The following is a 21468-nucleotide window of genomic DNA, read 5'->3' as shown; positions in this document are numbered from 1 at the left end:
TATTTGATGTATCTCACTTTACAAAGTCAGTTAGAAAAGATATATTATCACTTCTTCTCATGCCATGCCATGGTCTCACAATACCTTAGAGAAATGTGTACCAGGAGAGATTGTCAGAATGATAAGAAACTTACATCATGATATAAAAGTTGGTTGATATATTGTAAAACATCATGTTAACCAATTGCATCCCTTAATCATGAATCAAGCAGATCATATAAATGTTCGAGATAAAAACCTCCATAATTAGTTACAGTATGTCATGTGTATTCAATTATTTATCAAGATGTTCAAACCCCCAGCTGTAAATTCATATTTCATTCTTACACCAATTCAGTGTGATGCTAGAATACTTCCCAATAGGATAAGTAGAGGGAAGCCTCTGAATGGCCGCTCAAAACCAGCCTCCAAACCCAATTTTGCAACACATTATTCTTAACACAATACAAACACCTTTGGTAGTCTCTTTTCTGAAAGCTTCAATGTGATATAGGTTGAAAAGTGAGAAAATTGCCGTTGATTTTTTTGCTTATATACAGTATGTACAATGTATATTGTATGTATATATGTGTGTGTATATATATATATATATATATATATATATATATATATATATATATATATATATATATATATATATATATATATATATAATGTACATGCTGTATATACGTAAAATAGCCAGACACTTGCTCTTCATTATATAGTGGAGATATCAATGATCTCTGAAATTCACATTAATTATTCCCAATTATATATTCTTCCTCGGTACTCCAACTACTAAGTGTAAATAGCGGAAAACACCAGAGTTGAAATATTAAGTTGTTAACTGTTAATTAACCTTTTACGTGACCTTACTCCCAGGTCCAACGTTGGGTATACATAGAAAACTACTTTTTCTGGTATCTGAAAGTGTACTATTTAAAAATGTATAAGGAAAAAACAGGGTAAATTCAAGCAATTAAAATATTCTATGTTCTTAGATTTAATATTCTTTTTTATATATATACTGAAAGACATAAAAGGTAAATAATTTCACTAGAGGTAAATGATAATAGTTTTCGGTGATGTTTTAGCCAATTTATTCGTCCCTTGTACCATGTACCATGTATCTTTACATTTGATCGAAAAATTTAAAGTAGGGGCCAATTACAGGATCTCATAATCATATATGTAAAATGATTGTATATCATAAGATAGACACCATTTTCTGGTATAAAAGAATCTCATAATATTTCTCTTAAACGAGAGAAGTACATTGAAATTAGGAACAGAGAATTCTCAAGAAAACTGCTCTGTAGATCACCTGAGATTTAAGTTAATAAGAAGAAGAAGAAGAAGAGAGGGACATAAACATTGTCCACAAAGTCACACAGAAAGCTCTTACGACATGTTGAAAAACTCTTGAGCCCTCAGGTGGTAGCTGTAAAACGCGGCCTTCCAGTGTCCTCTGAATATTTCCAAGTTTTTCCAATTTTGTTAACTATTGCAGTCAGTTCGTTCTTTGTCTGGAAGGTAAATGCAATGCTTTATCATAAGATTCAACTGAATGAATAAACAGCAACAGGTATGAAGAAATGAATTGGTTCGTAGGGGTGTTAGGTGTCTGCTGTACTGTATGCGACTTTAGTTATTATATGTATCCCAAGAGATATTTTCGGAGTTCTCTTATTTTGTTTGAATCATGGATTTTTAACAACTTGCTTTATTTTTATCAGTTGGTTTATTTAGATTGTAGGGAGACTTACATTTCACTTTCGTGGCATAACCATCTTCTGTATGATGCGTATCAACAATGGCTTCCTTCTCCTCTGTGGTCTGACGGGCTGTAATAAAGATGCCAGTAGGTTAGAGATGTCACAGTTAAGGCAGATACGCATCGAAAGCAAATTGTAAAAAAAAATAGGACACACTATTTATGAGACCTAAGCATAATCATAATTTTGCCTGAGGTGTCTTATTTACATTGTAATTCCAGAATATGTGTGCGCATGTAAAAGAGCATTTTGTACCTTAGGTGGTGGAGTCAACACTTCCGGTTCAGTTGTATTAGTAGCGGTAATTTGCGTTGTTGGAACTGGGGTTGTTGTTAAAGCAGGAGCTTCTGTTGTCCCTGTTGAAGCTTGTGTTGTCGTCGCTGAAAAGAAAATGGTTAAATATCATATCTTTTCCTTATTATGAAGTTCCTATACCTGAGGTGATTATAATCAGCCAGATTACAAAGTATTGAATCTTTGGTTGACTAAATATCTAGCTACGATCATAAGTAAGATGTACATTATATTACTGTACAATTTAAGTGAAGGTAGACATTTCCAGCTTGGATCTGTTGATATATCAGATCAAGATGACGTATTTGGTTGAAAAAGATATGTTAAAGGTAGGATTCATCTTTAAAAGATACTCTGTTGATAGATCAGATCAAGACGTATTTGGCTGAAAAAGATGTATTAAAGGAAGAATTCATCTTTATAAGATAATCTGTTGATAGATCAGATCAACAGTGATTGTAGAAAATGCCATAATCTCAGAAAGGTGACACTTGTGCGGAGGAGCGAAATGACCCAAATTCTATTTCCTGTCATATAGGTGATTGACCCTTGAGTTAAGGTAAGGGATAAGATTCTTATTTTCGGTAAAATTGTTGAAGCATTAGATGAGCTGAAGTGGTAGAACAGTATTCTGATTTTTTCATAATTTGCTGAAATTGATTATGAGGAAGGTATCTCATATAAATGAATAAGAGGAAGCTCATATGATAAAATGTATTATAAGGGAAATGCCTGATACTCTAAGTGAGTTATTAGGCAGTCAAAACTTTTATTGCATGGGGAATGAGACGTATAAAGTCACATTCTTTGTTTTTAGGAAAATTACCAATATTTTAGACGATTTAAAAGGCCAAATTAATTGTCAGGAAATTTGTTGAGCATTTAGATGAATGATTAGGTACTATCACTATTTGAATCACTACTGTCTCCTAAAATTTATTGTAAGAGAAGGAATTTTAATACGATTAAACTGTCTTTGAAAGTAATAATCTCCGCACCATGGTCTTCCACTGTCTTTTCTTGAAGTCCTCTTGCTTGAGGGTACACTCGGTCACACTATGTTTTCTTATCTTTCTCTCTTTTGTTTTGTTAGTTTTTATAGTTTATATAGGAAATATTTATTTTGGTGTTGTTACTGTACTTAAAATATTTTATTTTTCCTCGTTTCCTTCCCTCACTGTGCTATTTTCCCTGATGGGGCCTCTGGGCTTATAGCATCCTGCTTTTCCTCGGCTTATAGCATCTTGCTTTTCCAACTAGGGTTGTAGCTTAGCAAGTTATAATAATAATAATAGTAATAGTAATAATAATAATAATAATAACAACACAATGTTTTGGCATTGACCTTTGAATTTTCCTTAGGATTTTCAGGAGAATAGCTAGTATAGTAAATGAGTTATAGAGATATCATATAGCTTGGATAATCCAAAAGAATGGAAACTTTATGTCCCAGAGGATATTTGGTTATGATCTGGCAAGGTAAAAAGATCAAATATGGGAGAGAGTTTAGTGTGGAAAACCTGAATAGAGTAAATTATTAAAAGAATTTTGATGAAAAGTTTATCAAATAATGAAATGAGATCTGAAAAAATGCATTGGTTTAGGTAACAATGAAATTTATTTAAGTGAAACTACAATAATAATAATATTAATAACAATAATAGTAATACTGTGGATAATAGGGACATTATGCAATGGACAGACAAGCTAGTAGAAAACTGGAAAGTCTTATGGGAGTCCAGTTGAGAGAGAGAGAGAGAGAGAGAGAGAGAGAGAGAGAGAGATGAATGCAATTGGTTGAAGATTCGTATCTTTTATATTAGTAGATTAGTAATAAGTAGAAATTGATTTGGAAAACACGAGATTTTATCATGCATCAACATAATTGGCCATTGAATTATCCATAACATTATAATTCTCTTGTTCCATTTTCTAACTTCATTCAAAGATTATCTATGTCGAAATATAATTTATTATAGAGCGCTATAATGAATTATATTTCGACACAGATAATCTTACTGTCAATGAAATTATAAAATGGAACAAGAGAATTATAATGTTATGGATAATTCAATGGCCAATTATGTTGATGCATGATAAAATCTCGTGTTTTCCAAATCAATTTCTACTTATTACTAATCTACTAATATAAAAGATACGAATCTTCAACCAATTGCATTCATCTCTCTCTCTCTCTCTCTCTCTCTCTCTCTCTCTCTCTCTCTCTCTCTCTCTCTCTCTCTCAATAAGACTTTCCAGTTTTCTACTAGCTTGTCTGTAAATTGCATAATGTCGCTATTATCCACAGTATTACTATTATTGTTATTGATATTATTATTACTATTGTAGTTTCACTTTAATACTTTCCAATGTTAGCTAAACCAAAGCCTTTTTTTTCAGATCTCCTGTCATTAACGTTAGTCCCAGTAAAGTGCAAAACTACAGAAATAGATTTCCTTACTTGTTGTTGATCCGTTTCGTCCATATATGAGCACGAATAACCAGTCGGCAGTAGGGTCGGTGAGTTCCAATAGTGCCGCTGTTTGACTCTCGTCAAGTTTGGCTGATCCATTTTGTACGAGATCCACAAAGTCGAAGAGCAAGAAGGACATGCACTCCACCTCTTTGGGATCGCTGTTGTAATCCAGAGACAGGAAGTATTCCGATAAGTGATTGACGATGTTGGTTGGAGTGTCTGTCAGGGAGCTGTTCAATCCGCAGTAAGGGGAGATGGAGATGTTTTCGTTGGTGGGGCTATACATTCTGTAGATCAAGGAACGCCGTCTTCGACCCGGTAACCTCAGACTCAACAGGCTTTTCAGTCTGTTGAATGTACTGAGAGCCTTCTTCAAAGATTGAATGAGCCAGTATCTCCCTGTGGAGGAAGCAAACGAGTGGATGTACAATATGTCATCAATAAGGAAGCGGGTATATCCTAAAACATAAGAAACTGCAAAGCTAAAATGAGAGAATGAAAATAGATGGCTAACAATGAAATGAACGATGAGTTTTGGAAGATCAGGACGTGGATTTTATTATATTGGTTCATGTAAATATTTTGTTGAAATTATGTTAATGTTAAACTTATCGTAGTATTCTTATATTTCACTTTCTGGTATTGCTTTCTGACAAAAGCGAAAGTGTTTATTAACAGAAAAAGTAAAATGAAAGCAGACGGAAAACGAAGGATAATGTTTTTGATAGCCGCTGGTTGTAATTCATTGTAAACTGGAGTACCTTAAGAAGAGCTATGTAAAAAAGCCAATTAAACCTTCGGATGCACTCAGGTCTCATATGAACCAGAGATACATCAATGGGTAGAAAACAAATAAAAATGTTCTGAAAAACAATATTTTAAACATCGCTCGTAAGTGGCAGAAGCAAGGGACAGGACAGTGCCCTAGAGGATGGTCATATGTACGTAGGATCAGCACAAAAGCCCCCCTCTCCATCAAGCTAAGACCAGGGAGGGCCAGGCAATGGCTGCTGACGATATAGCAGGTAGACCTATAAACTCCCCAAGCCTACCCCTCAAGGATGGTGAGGTTGTAGACAGGGACGTTACCATTAGCCCACCACACCCCTTCTATTGGGTCACATTCTAAACAATATTGATCCCATTTTAATGTAAAATAACTTCTGTTTACTCTGATGCTTTCTGATTCAGTCCTTACAGATTTAACTGTTTGTCTTGCCTGCGCTGGGTCCATGGGAAGCATACATTTTTATGCCGCTTTTAGACCCATTGCCATTAATTATCGAAAATAAGCAATGTGCTCATTCACCAAAAAGATACAAAACTAGTAATGTTCTAAGCACTTATTGTTCTGTTCTAAACCGTGTTTCCCCAGTAAGGTTGTTTATGAATGGAGTTTAAAAGATTATAGGTGTTGAGGGTCATAACACTTACTTTATACTATGTATAGATTGCATGAATGAAACTTTGAAGATCATGAATATAAATTTTTTATCAACTCGAAAAGGAACAAAAACATGTTTTAAAAATATACATATTGACATAAAAAATAAAAAATCACCGAGATATTAAACTCGACCTGTTTTAACAATTCTTCGTGTATAGGGCAAATATTCTTGAATGTTGTAAACCATGTTTGCTCTGAAAAGGGATAAACATTAGAATAAAAAACCTGAATTTTAGCTTATGATTTTCTCATCTTCATCGTCTTGAGTAGATGCATTATGTTGAAGAAATATACAGTATATGTCTCTTTTTCAAGAGAAGAAATCCATCTACTGTATGGCCAAAGCTTCTATTCCCTTTATTACATTTGGCACCACTTCCGGGATAAACTGAACTTTGGTGAAATTCCTTTTATTTTCTGGAAGCATCATCTCTCTCATGCCATGCTTTTCCTATATGGCACCAAATCATGTCCAGATTGTACTAGACAACTTGCTCTAGAAGCTTCTCTGGTGTGGCCAAAGTTGAATGCAGAATATATAAGCTAAGAGGAAAGGGGTAGGAAAGAAAGCGTTATGAAAACCAGAGCTCGGACAGAATTAGGTTCCGACGGGAGTCTCCCCCTTTGAGGACAAGCATCTCTCTCTAAAATTGTCATGTCAGTGGCTAAGAGAAGCGGCGAGATTCTCAAGCCTAAAAGCCTAAAGTGACCATGCCAACAATGTTTCAGCAACTGAAGGCTACTCACCAACGCCCCATTTAAATATTTTATTGCTCTACCTCTTAGACTGTTCCTCTTATCTTCAAAATCCTTAAGTAATTTGCACGAGGCGAATGCAACTGACTTTATTTCAATAGATAGCAAGTTTATTTAAAAGAGGTTTCAGGCAAGAATGTCCCAAAAATTCAAAGAAACTTATTCATGAAAAGACAGGCTTAAACAGGTTATGTTAATAGTGAGGGAGAAAGTGAGACATACAAAAATAAGAAAATACCATTACAGTGTACGAGCGTGTGAGAAACATGTGCAGTATATGGCTCCCCTCCTAAAAAGATATATTTGTGAAATAGGGTGCCCTGCTCCTAAGAGGCGTACTTTAGGTGGATCATCTTACAGGAGAAACATAGGATTTAGGCGATCAATGGTGACCCAGTCTGTGCCACAAATGTTAATTAAGAAAGACTTTGGATTGTGAAGGATCACAAAGAGAGGGCCTATGTAAGGGGGCATTAGCAGTAGATTGCTAGTGTCATTGCCCAGGAAAATGGGCATTACAGTGGGCAAATCTGTCAGTAAGTGTTGCTTAGCTGGGGGCTTGTAAGTCTGGTGGCATGGAGTAAATTTTCCCACTGTAATGTGCACACTAGAGATTGTCAGAAGAGGTTATAGATGGGAAAATGGAAAAAAAAAAAAAACTGGCAGGGTCGACCAACGGGTTGCCACACACCATTTCAATTACCGAGACTAACAGGGTGTCTTTTGGAGTGGTCCTCATTCCCAGGAGGACCTAGGGAAGCTGAGTAAACCAGCTGGAGTCATTGTAGCTGCTTTGATGATGTGATGAAAATGTTGGACCATTGACATCCGGGTTGTAGGCAGTTGTCTGAAGTAGGGTGATGCCCAAGACATTCGCTGATGATGTCCACTATTGAGAGGTGAAAGTGTTACCTCTGTCAGAAGAAATATGCTCAGGGATACCAAATCTTGCTATTCACCCTGAGAGTAAGGCAGATGTACATGAGGCAGACGTTGCAGTTTCCATGGAAATGGCTTCAGACCAACTAGTAGGGCGTTCGATGACAGTAAACAGGTAACAATGTACTTGTGATGTGAATTGTGGTCCTACTACATCAACGTGAATGTGGGCAAAACGACACTGAGGTTGAGGGAAGATGCCCACTCTGAATCAGTGTGTCGATGTACTTTCAAAGTTTGGCATGAAGTACAAGCACGGACCCAATCCTTAGCCTCCTTAATGATGCTGTGCCAAATGAAGTTCATCTTCATTAGGAGTGCAGTAGATTGGCGAGAGGGCTGTGAAAGGCCATGAATGAAATTAAACACCTTTCAGCGAATGGTAGCAGGTATCCATGGTTTGGGTTTACCAGTACTGACATCACAGATTATGGTGACGTTAGAGTCACTGAGGACGACATCTCCCCAACAGAGGGATGTGCAGGATGTTGTACAAGCTTGGTACTCTGGATCTTTTCTTTGGGCTTCTGCCAAGGCATTGTAATCCAATCCCAAGTGAATGGCGGCCAATGTGTTTCTTTACAGGGCATCGGCAACGGAATTAATTTTCCCAGGGACGTATTGAGGGGTGCAATTGTATTAGCCATGGCAGAGAGATGTCGGCTTTTGACTGTTGGATCAGGCATCGAACTGTCGCGTGGAGGTGTGCACCAGAAGCATGTGGTCTGTGTGAATGGTGAATGACGAAGGGCGTACCTTCTGAGAAGTGGCGAAAGTGATGGACAGCCAAGTGCACCTTCAGTAATTCGCAGTCGAAGGTAAAGTAACCGGATTCTGCCTTGGACATTTTTCTACTGAAGAATACCAATGGGCAGGGCGAGCCGTTGACTATCTGCTCGAGTACTACAACAATAGCAACGTTACTGGCATTGGTGAAAAGAAAGAGGGGCATGTGGCACAGAAAAAGTGAGAACAGAAGCGGTTGATAGAGCATTGTTTTCAGCGCAGAAGGCCGCTTCTTGAAGGGGACCCCACTTCAGGTCTTTTGGCTTGCTCTTGAGGGAGGGTAGAGGGTCCAAGAGTGGCACCATTGTTTGGCAGGAAATGGTGATGATAGAAGATTATGCCCAAGAATTCCTGCAGTGCACGATACGTAGATTACAGAGGTGTTCCTCTTTGAAGGAAGAGAACACAAGTATGTCGTCCAAGTAAATTACACAGAAGGGGAGGTTCCCTAACATTCCATCCATGAGGCATTTAAAAGTGGCCCCAGCATTGCAAAGACCAAAACAAAAGTAAATGAAGTTTTATGTACTGAAGGGGTTGGTGATGGTGGTCTTGGCGATGTCTTATGGGTTCATGGGCACCTGATAATACCCCAATCAGAAGGTCAAGCATGGAGTCACATCGACGATGTTTGGGAGGGGTTAGTGATCCAGTTCTGTCTGCATGTTAAGACACCTGTAATCTCTTCAAGGACAAAGGGAGCCATCTTTCTTCAGAACGACGTGTAAGGGTGACGACCATGGACTTCAGGCTTTTTGGCAAAGGCCCATTTCTTCCATTTCAGTGATTATTTTTTTAGCGGCTGCCAAAAAAACCGGTGCAAGACGCCTGAATCTGGCAATCACTGGGGGCCTCATCGTCCTGGTATGGTGATAAAGGCCGTGTTTTGGGGGAACAGTGGGCGTTTGGCAAAGTTTTGAATGGAAGACTTCTGGGTACGACAGGAGGAAGTGTTGCTAGGCATCCGTGGTGCGATGATGTGGAGAGTGGGGTTGAAGAGGTGTCGACAAGTAAGAGTCCGTGTTGATTAACTGTCAATGAGCAATATCAACCAGGAAGTGGAAATTGCAGAGGAAATCCACACCGAGGATTGGCAATGTGGCGTCAGCAACAAGAAACTTTCAATGATATTAGGCACTTCCAAATGTTAATGTGAGAGTCTTGAACCTGTGTATGGGGTTCACAGATCCATTGTCAGCTACCAGGTGGACATCGGCAGACTTAGGCAGACTACGTCGTGTCCTGGAGAGTGGCCTTGGTGGAAGAGAATGGCAAACATCCGTGTCTACCAAAAATCGCATGTCCATACATGCATCGTGTAAAAAGAAAAGATTAGTGACAGCGGAGGTTACCGCTACAAGTGATGGCCTACTCACACTTTTTTTTGGCCAGTGACAACCGTTCACACATTTTTCGTAGCAGCCCCAAATCTGGAGTGGTATTAGCATAACTGCGGCCAATGAGCATCAGTAAGTGACTGTAGAGGTTGTTGATTGGGACGTTAGTGAGTGGTAGCATATGTGGGTGGTGGGCGGCTTTGTTACCGCTTCGACCCGTCAATTAGTGGGCATCTGTGTCCTACCACATTTGTGACCTCTTCAGCTGGAGATGAGGCGTTGATGGAGGTCTTGAAAGTAGTGGCTGTCCATAAGGGTGTTGAATTTGGTAATCAAATCCTTCATGGACAAAATATCAACATTGGGTATGGTAGTGCACACAGGTTCTGTTAGGCATTGTACCTAAAAGGCATGAAGTAGGTTCACCTCCCGAGGAGAGCTGTCTGCGGCAGGTTGCAGGCGAACAATGCTGATAATTTCACTTAGAGTGAGCGAAGCCTTTTGGTTCCCAACTGTTATCGATAGAGTTGTAAAATCTTGTCTTTGCGGTTGGCTGGTGAGGGTGAGTACTGCTCCAGGAGGTATGTTTTTAGGGAGTCGTACACTATTTGGGTGTCCCCTTGGTCACAAAGCCAATCTGAGATTTCGAGAAAAGTGTCTTCAGTGATTACCGCGAGAACATAGTCTGCTTTGGTGCTTGAGCGAGTCACACCCTTAATGCAAAACTGAACCTAGGAGCACTGAAACCAGGCGAATGCTTTTTTACTGGTGAAGGTTGGTAGTTTCATGGGTGTGGCTTTGATAGAAGAGTCAGGGTCGGAGGGCAGCATCATCAAACAGCAAGACACAGCAGTAAGGGGGAAGGCAGGAGGGAGAAAGTCCTCCAGCGGTTGCCAATTGTGCGAGTGGGCCATTAGATAATACTGAGGAGAGAGTAAATGCAACTGACCTGATTTCAACAGAGAGAGTTTATATACAAGAGGTTCCGGGCTAGAATGTCCCAAAAATTCAAACAGACCTATTCGTATAAAGGCAGGCTTAAATAGGTTCTGTTAACAAAAAATAAGAAAATGCCGTTACAGTGTATGAATGTGTGTGAAACACGTATGGTACAAATCTAAGCCACCGAAAGTAACAAAAGCAGCAACATTAATTTACTTTCTGAAAGTTTATAAATAAATATGGTATTTTGTCAATGTTTCTTTTTATATTGATTTCCCATATTTCAATTGTTGTTGTTGAATGCTTTTTATTTAGAGATCAAAGACACCTGTAATGATTCAATACTTATAAAAGCCTTTTTTATGATCATTTAGTGTCTTTTGTAATGACAGCTGTTAAAATAGATGAATTATTTCATAGGATGTACAGTATTAATGTTAAAAAAGTAACTGCTGATACTTACTGTCTGTTAGCCACCCAAAGCGAGTACAGATGAGGGTTCCTTTATTTTGCCCGAAAGAATAACACTGGTTATTGTCGGCGCATCCTTCAACTAGAAAAGTGAACAGGGAGATAAGAAGGGAAAATCACTGCAAAATCATTGTATGTTTAAAATTAGATGTAATGATAACTAGCTGTGTAATCCACTCTCTGGTTAAGGACATTGCTTTCTCAATCTATTCCTTATTTAACTAATGGATCATTGATTTTCTATCAGTGACAAAAACTTCCCTAGCAAGAACAGCTGATTATACCTACACGTAAGGATCCTTGTAATGATTCGCTGATTATACCTACACGAAAGGATCCTTGTAATGACTCGCTGATTATACCTACACGAAAGGGTCCTTGTAATGACTCGCTGATTATACCTACACGAAAGGATCCTTGTAATGACTCGCTGATTATACCTACACGAAAGGGTCCTTGTAATGACTCGCTGATTATACCTACACGAAAGGATCCTTGTAATGACTCGCTGATTATACCTACACGAAAGGGTCCTTGTAATGACTCGCTGATTATACCTACACGAAAGGGTCCTTGTAATGACTCGAGCCTAGCTACACAAAATACATTTTTTGGGCTCAGGCCATGTCGTCCTAATAGGAACTTCCATCAGGACGACATGGCTACCTCACCCAAAAGTAGATTTTTTGCTTCGCTCAAAATCCGTTTATTCTTCGAATCTCTTGCATTTGCTGGATATTTAGACTATTCTTTTCCAGTCCCTAGGTCACACAAGTTATCCAGTATTTTCTAAGTTTTCCTCTTTTCTTCCCACGTAGCATTTCCAAGTTATATATTATTCAGTCTCTCCATATGCAAATCCATCTCAGAATACTTGGATTTACCCTTTCAAGTATGCTCTCCTTTCCAATATTTTGATGTATCTTCTTATTTCTTACCATGTCAATTCTTATTCTGTAGCATGTAGTGTGTATGCAATTCATAGAGTACATATCGAAAACATTGACCTTTTTTGTGTTCATATGAAATTGTCAGTTATACTTCACGTGAATAAGAATAAAGTATGTTATAGGAATTCTATATATTAGAAGCTTTTGTTCTTTAGACACGCTTAGTCCCCTGCCATGATTTTGTATATAATCGTTACACCTTTGTCTTTGCCTGTAATGGGATTTGTCTCATCTTTCATCTTGCTATTACTAGATTTTTGTTTTAAATACTGTATAAATCAAGTTTTTCCATTCTTCTACTGTACACTCGTGTAACATTCTTACCTCCATCTTCTTAGTTTCTACTTAACATTAAAACATTATTCTTGCTCACATTTACTGGTAATTGTCTACTCTTGTCAGCATTTTCAAACCTTTTCTCTAAAATTTGTTGTTTCTCGTCACATTCCTTAATCAGTATTGTATTATCTGGAAGCTTTAACCATTCCGTGGTCCATTCACAACACATTTCTGCTAGTCACATCTAATATGCTTTATTTGACTTCTAACATCACTCCATCCATTAAGATATTGAACAACCTAGGAGAGAAACGCCCATATATCAAAACTACATGTACACCAACCAGGCACTCTTGTCTAATTTTCATTATATACTTTGCTCCCATTATAAAAATTTATAACATCTCTTAACATTTGATGTTTCAAACATCGTCACCTCCCTCTGCATTGTCTTGCTATTAATTCTATCATAATCTTGACAGTTTTCTCTCTTTTAAACATCGCATAAATAAGTCATAAGTAAAAAATGGTCCTTTAGTAATTTTATCTTTTTTTTTTTTTTAATGAAAATCCTGGCCAGCACATTCCTTGGTAGGCAAGGCAGTTTTATGCCTCTACACCTTATTTTATTATTCATCAACTTTAACTTCAACCAAAGGAACAGGAAATTATTCCTCTCATTTGTTTAATCAAATATTTACCCTCTTCAAGATAAGCATTACATAATGGGTTCAACCCTTCAATGAGGTTTTAACCAATGAAATTTAGCATGTCCTTTGGAATTCCACCAATTTCTTGCTATTTAAGTCTTCCTTCTGTCATTTGATTTCTTATGTCCTCATTAGTTACTACGTTAATAATTTTAAAATTCACTCACTTGCATCATTCAGCCCTATCTGTAGTTGATGCTCTACAGTGAACGGCTCCTCAAAATGCCCAAATCATCGATGACTGATATGTGTAACTTAGGTCAGCATATCTTTATTTCTGAATTTATTTGTTAATGCATTTTACTCATTAACATTTCCTCCCTTGTAGAACCAAAATTTACTTTACTCCCAAAAGCTCTCACACATTGTCACTCAACTGTTGTGTTTATTTGACTTTTTGCTTTCAACTTCTTTCATGTTTATCTATCTTTCATACTGCAAACCTCTCTTATCTTCGTCATAATGTTTCTTGTTTTACTTTCCTACTGTCGCAGGGACGACAGCCTGATAATTTTAAGCATCCTTGTAGAATTCTTCCAACAGCGCATGTAGCAAATCATTAATATTCTCGTAAAATACTCTCATTGATCCCTTATAAAAAATCACTAGCCCAATTACATTAAAATTCACATTTTAACTCCTTCCTTTCCAACTTTATATAATATGTCTTCATTTTTTCCTCACCCAAAGGAACAGATAGGCCTCCAGCCATTCTTCCCACCATTACCTCAATTTTCTTTCCTCCTTATCTTTAAACAAGAAAAGCTAGTACTCCCTCCCTCAATATTTTCTTTTCTTAGGGATACATAACAGTATACTTGATTTAAACCATTTTCTTTCAACAACCATGTCCTTTTCCAGGTGTTTTTTTTTTTTTTTTCTGAAATACTTCTCTAATCTAATCTATACCTGCGCCAGTGCTTACCAAAATACCGTTCTATTCTCTGTCGCCCATCTTTTCTTCTACATTACCTGCTAGAACTTCCCATTCGTATTCTACAATACAGTTGTGTACATGTGAAATATCTGCCAAAACACTTCCACTCGTGTTTTTTTTTATTCATAAAACGTACTGGACTGCTATGCTCAATCTTAACCGAAAAATTCCTGAAGTTATATAAAGTAGTTGTACTTTTTCCTTCACCCCCAAGGGCTTCTAGAGGCTCTGAGCACTCCCCTTGCTCTATCTCTACAGCTTCCATCCACCCCAGATAAATTATTTTGTGTTTTCATGTCTGTACGTCCTGCAAACATTGTTATATAACTTTTCGCCGATGTACCAAAACATTCATATTTTTTTTCTGTAAGAAATCAGCTTGTTTTGTTCTTCATATCCATGTGCATTCAATACTCCAAGACTTGATATTTTTGTGCAAATGGCAAATACAAGATTTTATCAGGTGTAAACTTTATGATCTTTGCTGCTAAACAAATAGGAAATTAACCAGATGATTTTTTCTCCTTTAGTAGATTATATACAATGGAAAGTAATAAGGTAGTGGGATAAGAGACAATTTCCTATGGTATGTGGAGTTGAGTAAACATAAGGTAGACCTTGGAAATAGAATGTAATTACCTTCCTTTTACTGTGAAGATCACACAGAGCAATGTATGTAAGTGAGGGAGTGCATGGAGCATCCCTTATGGAAGGCTTCGCTTGTGAAGGCCAGTGTTATGAATGGTAGGCATAGAACCGGCCTTTTATGCATTTAGAGTGAATAGAGGAGCCCCTTTGTAGTATGGCGCACACAGAGCTTTACATTTGGTGGATGAATGTCTTTTGTTTTAGCTATGGGCAAGAAAGCTAGTGGTTAACTTAAGAAAAAATTAAAATCAATCCATTGAAGTTTAAAGTAAATGGTGCTATTTGTACCCTTTTATTATTTTGGAGATCCGAGAAGGGCACTTCAAATTTTTGTTTGTTTTAAGGGTCTTGTCTTCCTAATTTCGAAACTATAATAAAATCATTAAAATTATTCCGCGTCATATACTATAATGCAGTACCTGTAGTAAAATTATAACGCGAATTCTGTTGACATAACTCCACATAATATTCGATAACTGTCATCTTCTTCTTCTTTGACTGCATCTTTTCCCATTTTTCTGTGGGGTCGATGTTTCTGGCCAGCGTTCTCCATCTACCTCTGTCGCACACTTCATAATATTCGATATACTGTATAAGTAGTGAAAGCAAATAGTTCATAACTCACCAGATTTCCAGCTGCCTGCAGTACACACCAAGCAGAAACCGTTGTTATCTGAAGGTATTACAGTTCCCTCTGGATTCTCATTTGGATTTGGAGAACAACCTGAAAGAAATAAAAGTCCTTTCATGATTCAGGTGATTTTTTGCTATATTTGCTTGAGTTTTATACAAATGAAGTCCTTTATTACTTCATAGAATTTCCCATGTTATGTTGTCAAAGGTCGAATCATCCGTTTAATTTATTTGTACTATTAAGGCTATCATTGCAAAAGTATATTTACTTCCATGCATACATAGTATTGTATAGTATTGAATTTAACTTTAAGTCCAGTTAGCTGTATTGGTATTATTGTCTTACTTAGTAGAATTTCCTATCTTATGTTTTTAAAGACGGATTCATCCATCTGACTTTTGTAATACTGATTTTATCATTGCAAACCAGCAAAGAATAGAAATCTTATTTACTTGCTTGAATAAAGAGTAACTTCCTTACACTTGTCGAGGCACTAAGGCGAGAATAAAATATTTTGTAAGGAGAGAAGAATTCAAATTTATAGTGTATAAAATTCACATGAATCTTTATTCATGGAGGTGAAGGGTAGAAATAGATAATAGTAATTAAAATCCCAAGAAAGTAATTTTATCATCAAGTAAAAGTTAAATTGATTTTGAAACCCAATTGTTAATATCATTGAGATATCGTGTGATATAGATCAAGAATGGTAAAGTGTGGATATTCAAATATAATAATTTAATCATACAGCACCAAGAATCATATAAAGTGAGTTAATGTTTGAAGGGTGGTGACATGAAAATCCGCAATTGAAGACCAGAAAAGAGATCAATACTCGAAACAAGGCAGAATGAAAGAATTGAAAATTTTTCGCTAGGAAAGACTGATCACCGAAATGTTTTTAAAAGATTTTCTTGATAAGCATATTTTTGTGTAATTGAATATAAAACAGACCAAGCGTGTACTTTTCAAAAGTATTACTTTGAAAATGATTGAATTGGTAGCTGCAGGGAAAAGAATTTCTGGAGTAGGATTGACAATGGGTTGTGAATTGGTTAAAAGAACAAATGGGTTGTGAGTTGGTTAAAAGAACAAATGGGTTGTGAGTTGGTTAAAAGAACAAACTGGGAGCCATGTAATCTTAGGAAAAGACAGAAGAGAGATCATTTGTGTAATAGTAAATTTGTAAGGGTGTGTGGAAAAACTCACTTGAAACTGCCAGATGTAGAATTAATATTATTCAAACTTAGTGGACAATCCTAAAGAGGTGAAAACTTCATTAAGTAGGACACCAAGTATCCTACGAAATCCTACTAAATTTTTATCTCTCTCTCTCTCTCTCTCTCTCTCTCTCTCTCTCTCTCTCTCTCTCTCTCTCTCTCTCTCTCTCTCTCTCTCTCTCTCTCTCTCTCTCTCTTTAATGTACAAATAGCGATAGTTATACCAATTTCAGTAAGAAGGCATATTTGAAAGAAGGAAATACTATGTCCTCTCAATCGGAGTTTGTGGAAAATTTGACAATAACTTGTCAGATGTCAGTAGTCATTTTAAAGAAACCGTAAAGACCCACAGAGAAGATTTCTAAGCATCAGCAATGTAGGACTCTATTCCAGTGCATTGGTGCCCTTTTGAATCCACCTTTTCCCCAAAAAAGCCGACATGGCGTTACACCTTGAAGTCTTTCAAAAATGAAAAACCATCTTATTATAAACCTTATAAATAGAAAATATAAAGAATGTATATGATTGAGGAAGAGTTGGGGGAGACTTGAAGCATTGATATTGCTAAGAAAAAAAAATACTGAAATTGGAGCAAGTTACAACAATCTAGGCAAAACGTGATGAAAGTTAAATTTGTGGTTGGGAATAGTTTGTTGTAAAGGACAATACAAATTTAATAAAAGTTAAGAATGTGACATAGGTTTCCTTGAAGTATGGTAAACAGTGATGAGAAAAGATATTTTCACTGAAATGTTTGAACTGATTTACCCAGTACAATGGTGGTAGTAGTTATAGATGTTGTGGTCGGACCTGGAGTTGTTGTGGTTGGAGGTGGTGGAGTTGTTGTTTTAGCTGGAGTTGTGGTTGCAAGTGGAGTTGTTGTTTCAGCTGGAGTTGTTGTTCTTTCAACTGGAGTTGTTGTGGTTTCAGCTGGAGTTGTTGTTTCAACTGGAGTTGTTATGGTTTCAGCTGGAGTTGTGGTTGTGGTTGCAGCTGGAGTTGTTGTGGTTGCAGTTGCAGCTGGAGTTGTTGTGGTTGCAGCTGGAGTTGTTGTTGTTTCAGCTGGAGTTGTTGTTGTTTCAAATGGAGTTGTGGTTGCAGCTGGAGTTGTTGTTGTTTCAGCTAGAGGTGTGGTTTCAGCTGGAGTTGTAGTATTTTGATCTGGAGTTGTAGTGGTTAGATCTGGAGTTGTAGTATTTTCAGCTGGAGTTGTAGTGGTTAGATCTGGAGTTGTAGTGGTTAGATCTGGAGTTGTAGTATTTTCAGCTGGAGTTGTAGTGGTTAGATCTCGAGTTGTAGTATTTTCAGCTGGAGTTGTAGTGGTTAGATCTAGAGTTGTAGTATTTTGAGGTGGAGTTGTAGTGGTTAGATCTGGAGTTGTAGTATTTTCAGCTGGAGTTGTAGTGGTTAGATCTAGAGTTGTAGTATTTTGAGCTGGAGTTGTAGTGGTTAGATCTGGAGTTGTAGTATTTTCAGCTGGAGTTGTAGTGGTTAGATCTAGAGTTGTAGTATTTTGAGCTGGAGTTGTAGTGGTTAGATCTGGAGTTGTAGTATTTTCAGCTGGAGTTGTAGTGGTTAGATCTGGAGTTGTAGTATTTTGAGCTGGAGTTGTAGTGGTTAGATCTGGAGTTGTAGTATTTTCAGCTGGAGTTGTAGTGGTTAGATCTGGAGTTGTAGTATTTTCAGCTGGAGTTGTAGTGGTTAGATCTGGAGTTGTAGTATTTTGAGCTGGAGTTGTAGTGGTTAGATCTGGAGTTGTAGTATTTTCAGCTGGAGTTGTAGTGGTTAGATCTAGAGTTGTAGTATTTTCAGCTGGAGTTGTAGTGGTTAGATCTGGGGTTGTAGTATTTTCAGCTGGAGTTGTAGTGGTTAGATCTAGAGTTGTAGTATTTTCAGCTGGAGTTGTAGTGGTTAGATCTGGAATTGTAGTATTTTCAGCTGGAGTTGTAGTGGTTAGATCTAGAGTTGTAGTATTTTCAGCTGGAGTTGTAGTGGTTAGATCTAGAGTTGTAGTATTTTGAGCTGGAGTTGTAGTGGTTAGATCTGGAGTTGTAGTATTTTCAGCTGGAGTTGTAGTGGTTAGATCTGGAGTTGTAGTATTTTGAGCTGGAGTTGTAGTGGTTAGATCTGGAGTTGTAGTATTTTCAGCTGGAGTTGTAGTGGTTAGATCTGGAGTTGTAGTATTTTCAGCTGGAGTTGTAGTGGTTAGATCTAGAGTTGTAGTATTTTGAGCTGGAGTTGTAGTGGTTAGATCTAGAGTTGTAGTATTTTCAGCTGGAGTTGTAGTGGTTAGATCTAGAGTTGTAGTATTTTGAGCTGGAGTTGTAGTGGTTAGATCTGGAGTTGTAGTATTTTCAGCTGGAGTTGTAGTGGTTAGATCTGGAGTTGTAGTATTATCAGCTGGAGTTGTAGTGGTTAGATCTGGAGTTGTAGTATTTTCAGCTGGAGTTGTAGTGGTTAGATCTGGAATTGTAGTATTTTGAGCTGGAGTTGTAGTGGTTAGATCTGGAGTTGTAGTATTTTCAGCTGGAGTTGTAGTGGTTAGATCTGGAGTTGTAGTATTTTCAGCTGGAGTTGTAGTGGTTAGATCTGGAGTTGTAGTATTTTGAGCTGGAGTTGTAGTGGTTAGATCTGGAGTTGTAGTATTTTCAGCTGGAGTTGTAGTGGTTAGATCTGGAGTTGTAGTATTTTGAGCTGGAGTTGTAGTGGTTAGATCTAGAGTTGTAGTATTTTCAGCTGGAGTTGTAGTGGTTAGATCTAGAGTTGTAGTATTTTGAGGTGGAGTTGTAGTGGTTAGATCTGGAGTTGTAGTATTTTCAGCTGGAGTTGTAGTGGTTAGATCTGGAGTTGTAGTATTTTGAGGTGGAGTTGTAGTGGTTAGATCTGGAGTTGTAGTATTTTCAGCTGGAGTTGTAGTGGTTAGATCTGGAGTTGTAGTATTTTGAGCTGGAGTTGTAGTGGTTAGATCTGGAGTTGTAGTATTTTGAGCTGGAGTTGTAGTGGTTAGATCTGGAGTTGTAGTATTTTGAGCTGGAGTTGTAGTGGTTAGATCTGGAGTTGTAGTATTTTGAGCTGGAGTTGTAGTGGTTAGATCTGGAGTTGTAGTATTTTGAGCTGGAGTTGTAGTGGTTAGATCTGGAGTTGTAGTATTTTCAGCTGGAGTTGTAGTGGTTAGATCTGGAGTTGTAGTATTTTGAGCTGGAGTTGTAGTGGTTAGATCTGGAGTTGTAGTATTTTCAGCTGGAGTTGTAGTGGTTAGATCTGGAGTTGTAGTATTTTGAGCTGGAGTTGTAGTGGTTAGATCTGGAGTTGTAGTATTTTCAGCTGGAGTTGTAGTGGTTAGATCTGGAGTTGTAGTATTTTGAGCTGGAGTTGTAGTGGTTAGATCTGGAGTTGTAGTATTTTCAGCTGGAGTTGTAGTGGTTAGATCTGGAGTTGTAGTATTTTGATCTGGAGTTGTAGTGGTTAGATCTAGAGTTGTAGTATTTTCAGCTGGAGTTGTAGTGGTTAGATCTGGAGTTGTAGTATTTTCAGCTGGAGTTGTAGTGGTTAGATCTAGAGTTGTAGTATTTTCAGCTGGAGTTGTAGTGGTTAGATCTGGAGTTGTAGTATTTTCAGCTGGAGTTGTAGTGGTTAGATCTGGAGTTGTAGTATTTTCAGCTGGAGTTGTAGTGGTTAGATCTGGAGTTGTAGTATTTTCAGCTGGAGTTGTAGTGGTTAGATCTGGAGTTGTAGTATTTTCAGCTGGAGTTGTAGTGGTTAGATCTGGAGTTGTAGTATTTTCAGCTGGAGTTGTAGTGGTTAGATCTGGAGTTGTAGTATTTTCAGCTGGAGTTGTAGTGGTTAGATCTGGAGTTGTAGTATTTTCAGCTGGAGTTGTAGTGGTTAGATCTGGAGTTGTAGTATTTTCAGCTGGAGTTGTAGTGGTTAGATCTGGAATTGTAGTATTTTTAGCTGGAGTTGTAGTGGTTAGATCTGGAGTTGTAGTATTTTCAGCTGGAGTTGTAGTGGTTAGATCTGGAGTTGTAGTATTTTCAGCTGGAGTTGTAGTATTTTGAGCTGGAGTTGTAATGGTTAGATCTGGAGTTGTAGTATTTTGAGCTGGAGTTGTAGTGGTTAGATCTGGAGTTGTAGTGGTTAGATCTGGAGTTGTAGTGGTTAGATCTAGAGTTGTAGTATTTTCAGCTGGAGTTGTAGTGGTTAGATCTAGAGTTGTAGTATTTTCAGCTGGAGTTGTAGTGGTTAGATCTAGAGTTGTAGTATTTTGAGCTGGAGTTGTAGTGGTTAGATCTGGAGTTGTAGTATTTTGAGCTGGAGTTGTAGTGGTTAGATCTGGAGTTGTAGTATTTTCAGCTGGAGTTGTAGTGGTTAGATCTGGAGTTGTAGTATTTTGAGCTGGAGTTGTAGTGGTTAGATCTGGAGTTGTAGTATTTTCAGCTGGAGTTGTAGTGGTTAGATCTAGAGTTGTAGTATTTTCAGCTGGAGTTGTAGTGGTTAGATCTAGAGTTGTAGTATTTTCAGCTGGAGTTGTAGTGGTTAGATCTAGAGTTGTAGTATTTTCAGCTGGAGTTGTAGTGGTTAGATCTGGAGTTGTAGTATTTTCAGCTGGAGTTGTAGTGGTTAGATCTGGAGTTGTAGTATTTTCAGCTGGAGTTGTAGTGGTTAGATCTGGAGTTGTAGTATTTTGAGCTGGAGTTGTAGTGGTTAGATCTGTAGTTGTAGTATTTTCAGCTGGAGTTGTAGTGGTTAGATCTAGAGTTGTAGTATTTTCAGCTGGAGTTGTAGTGGTTAGATCTGGAGTTGTAGTATTTTGAGCTGGAGTTGTAGTGGTTAGATCTGGAGTTGTAGTATTTTGAGGTGGAGTTGTAGTGGTTAGATCTGGAGT

The 21468-nt window shown here is 37.6% G+C and overlaps 1 protein-coding gene across 1 annotated transcript in view; it reads right to left on the bottom strand.

Annotated features, from left to right (window-relative positions):
• Nucleotides 1-1174: 1174 nt before the first annotated feature.
• The window catches only part of LOC137645995 (mucin-2-like), a 23627-nt gene continuing 3333 nt past the window's right edge, over nt 1175-21468 (bottom strand). The window contains exons 4-11 of the mRNA XM_068379123.1: nt 20539-20558; nt 17352-17786; nt 15355-15453; nt 11198-11287; nt 4513-4926; nt 2013-2137; nt 1749-1826; nt 1175-1508 (exon numbers count right to left, since the gene is read on the bottom strand). Coding sequence (XP_068235224.1) covers nt 1752-1826; nt 2013-2137; nt 4513-4926; nt 11198-11287; nt 15355-15453; nt 17352-17786; nt 20539-20558 — 1258 coding nt within the window. The 3' untranslated portion in view covers nt 1175-1508; nt 1749-1751. The remainder of the gene's footprint in view (nt 1509-1748; nt 1827-2012; nt 2138-4512; nt 4927-11197; nt 11288-15354; nt 15454-17351; nt 17787-20538; nt 20559-21468) is intronic.

The sequence above is a fragment of the Palaemon carinicauda genome, chromosome 1, assembly GCF_036898095.1.
Source record: "Palaemon carinicauda isolate YSFRI2023 chromosome 1, ASM3689809v2, whole genome shotgun sequence".
NCBI classification, from domain to species: domain Eukaryota; kingdom Metazoa; phylum Arthropoda; class Malacostraca; order Decapoda; family Palaemonidae; genus Palaemon; species Palaemon carinicauda.
Note: the sequence above shows the minus strand (reverse complement) of the source record. Positions and strands in the feature narration are given on the sequence as shown.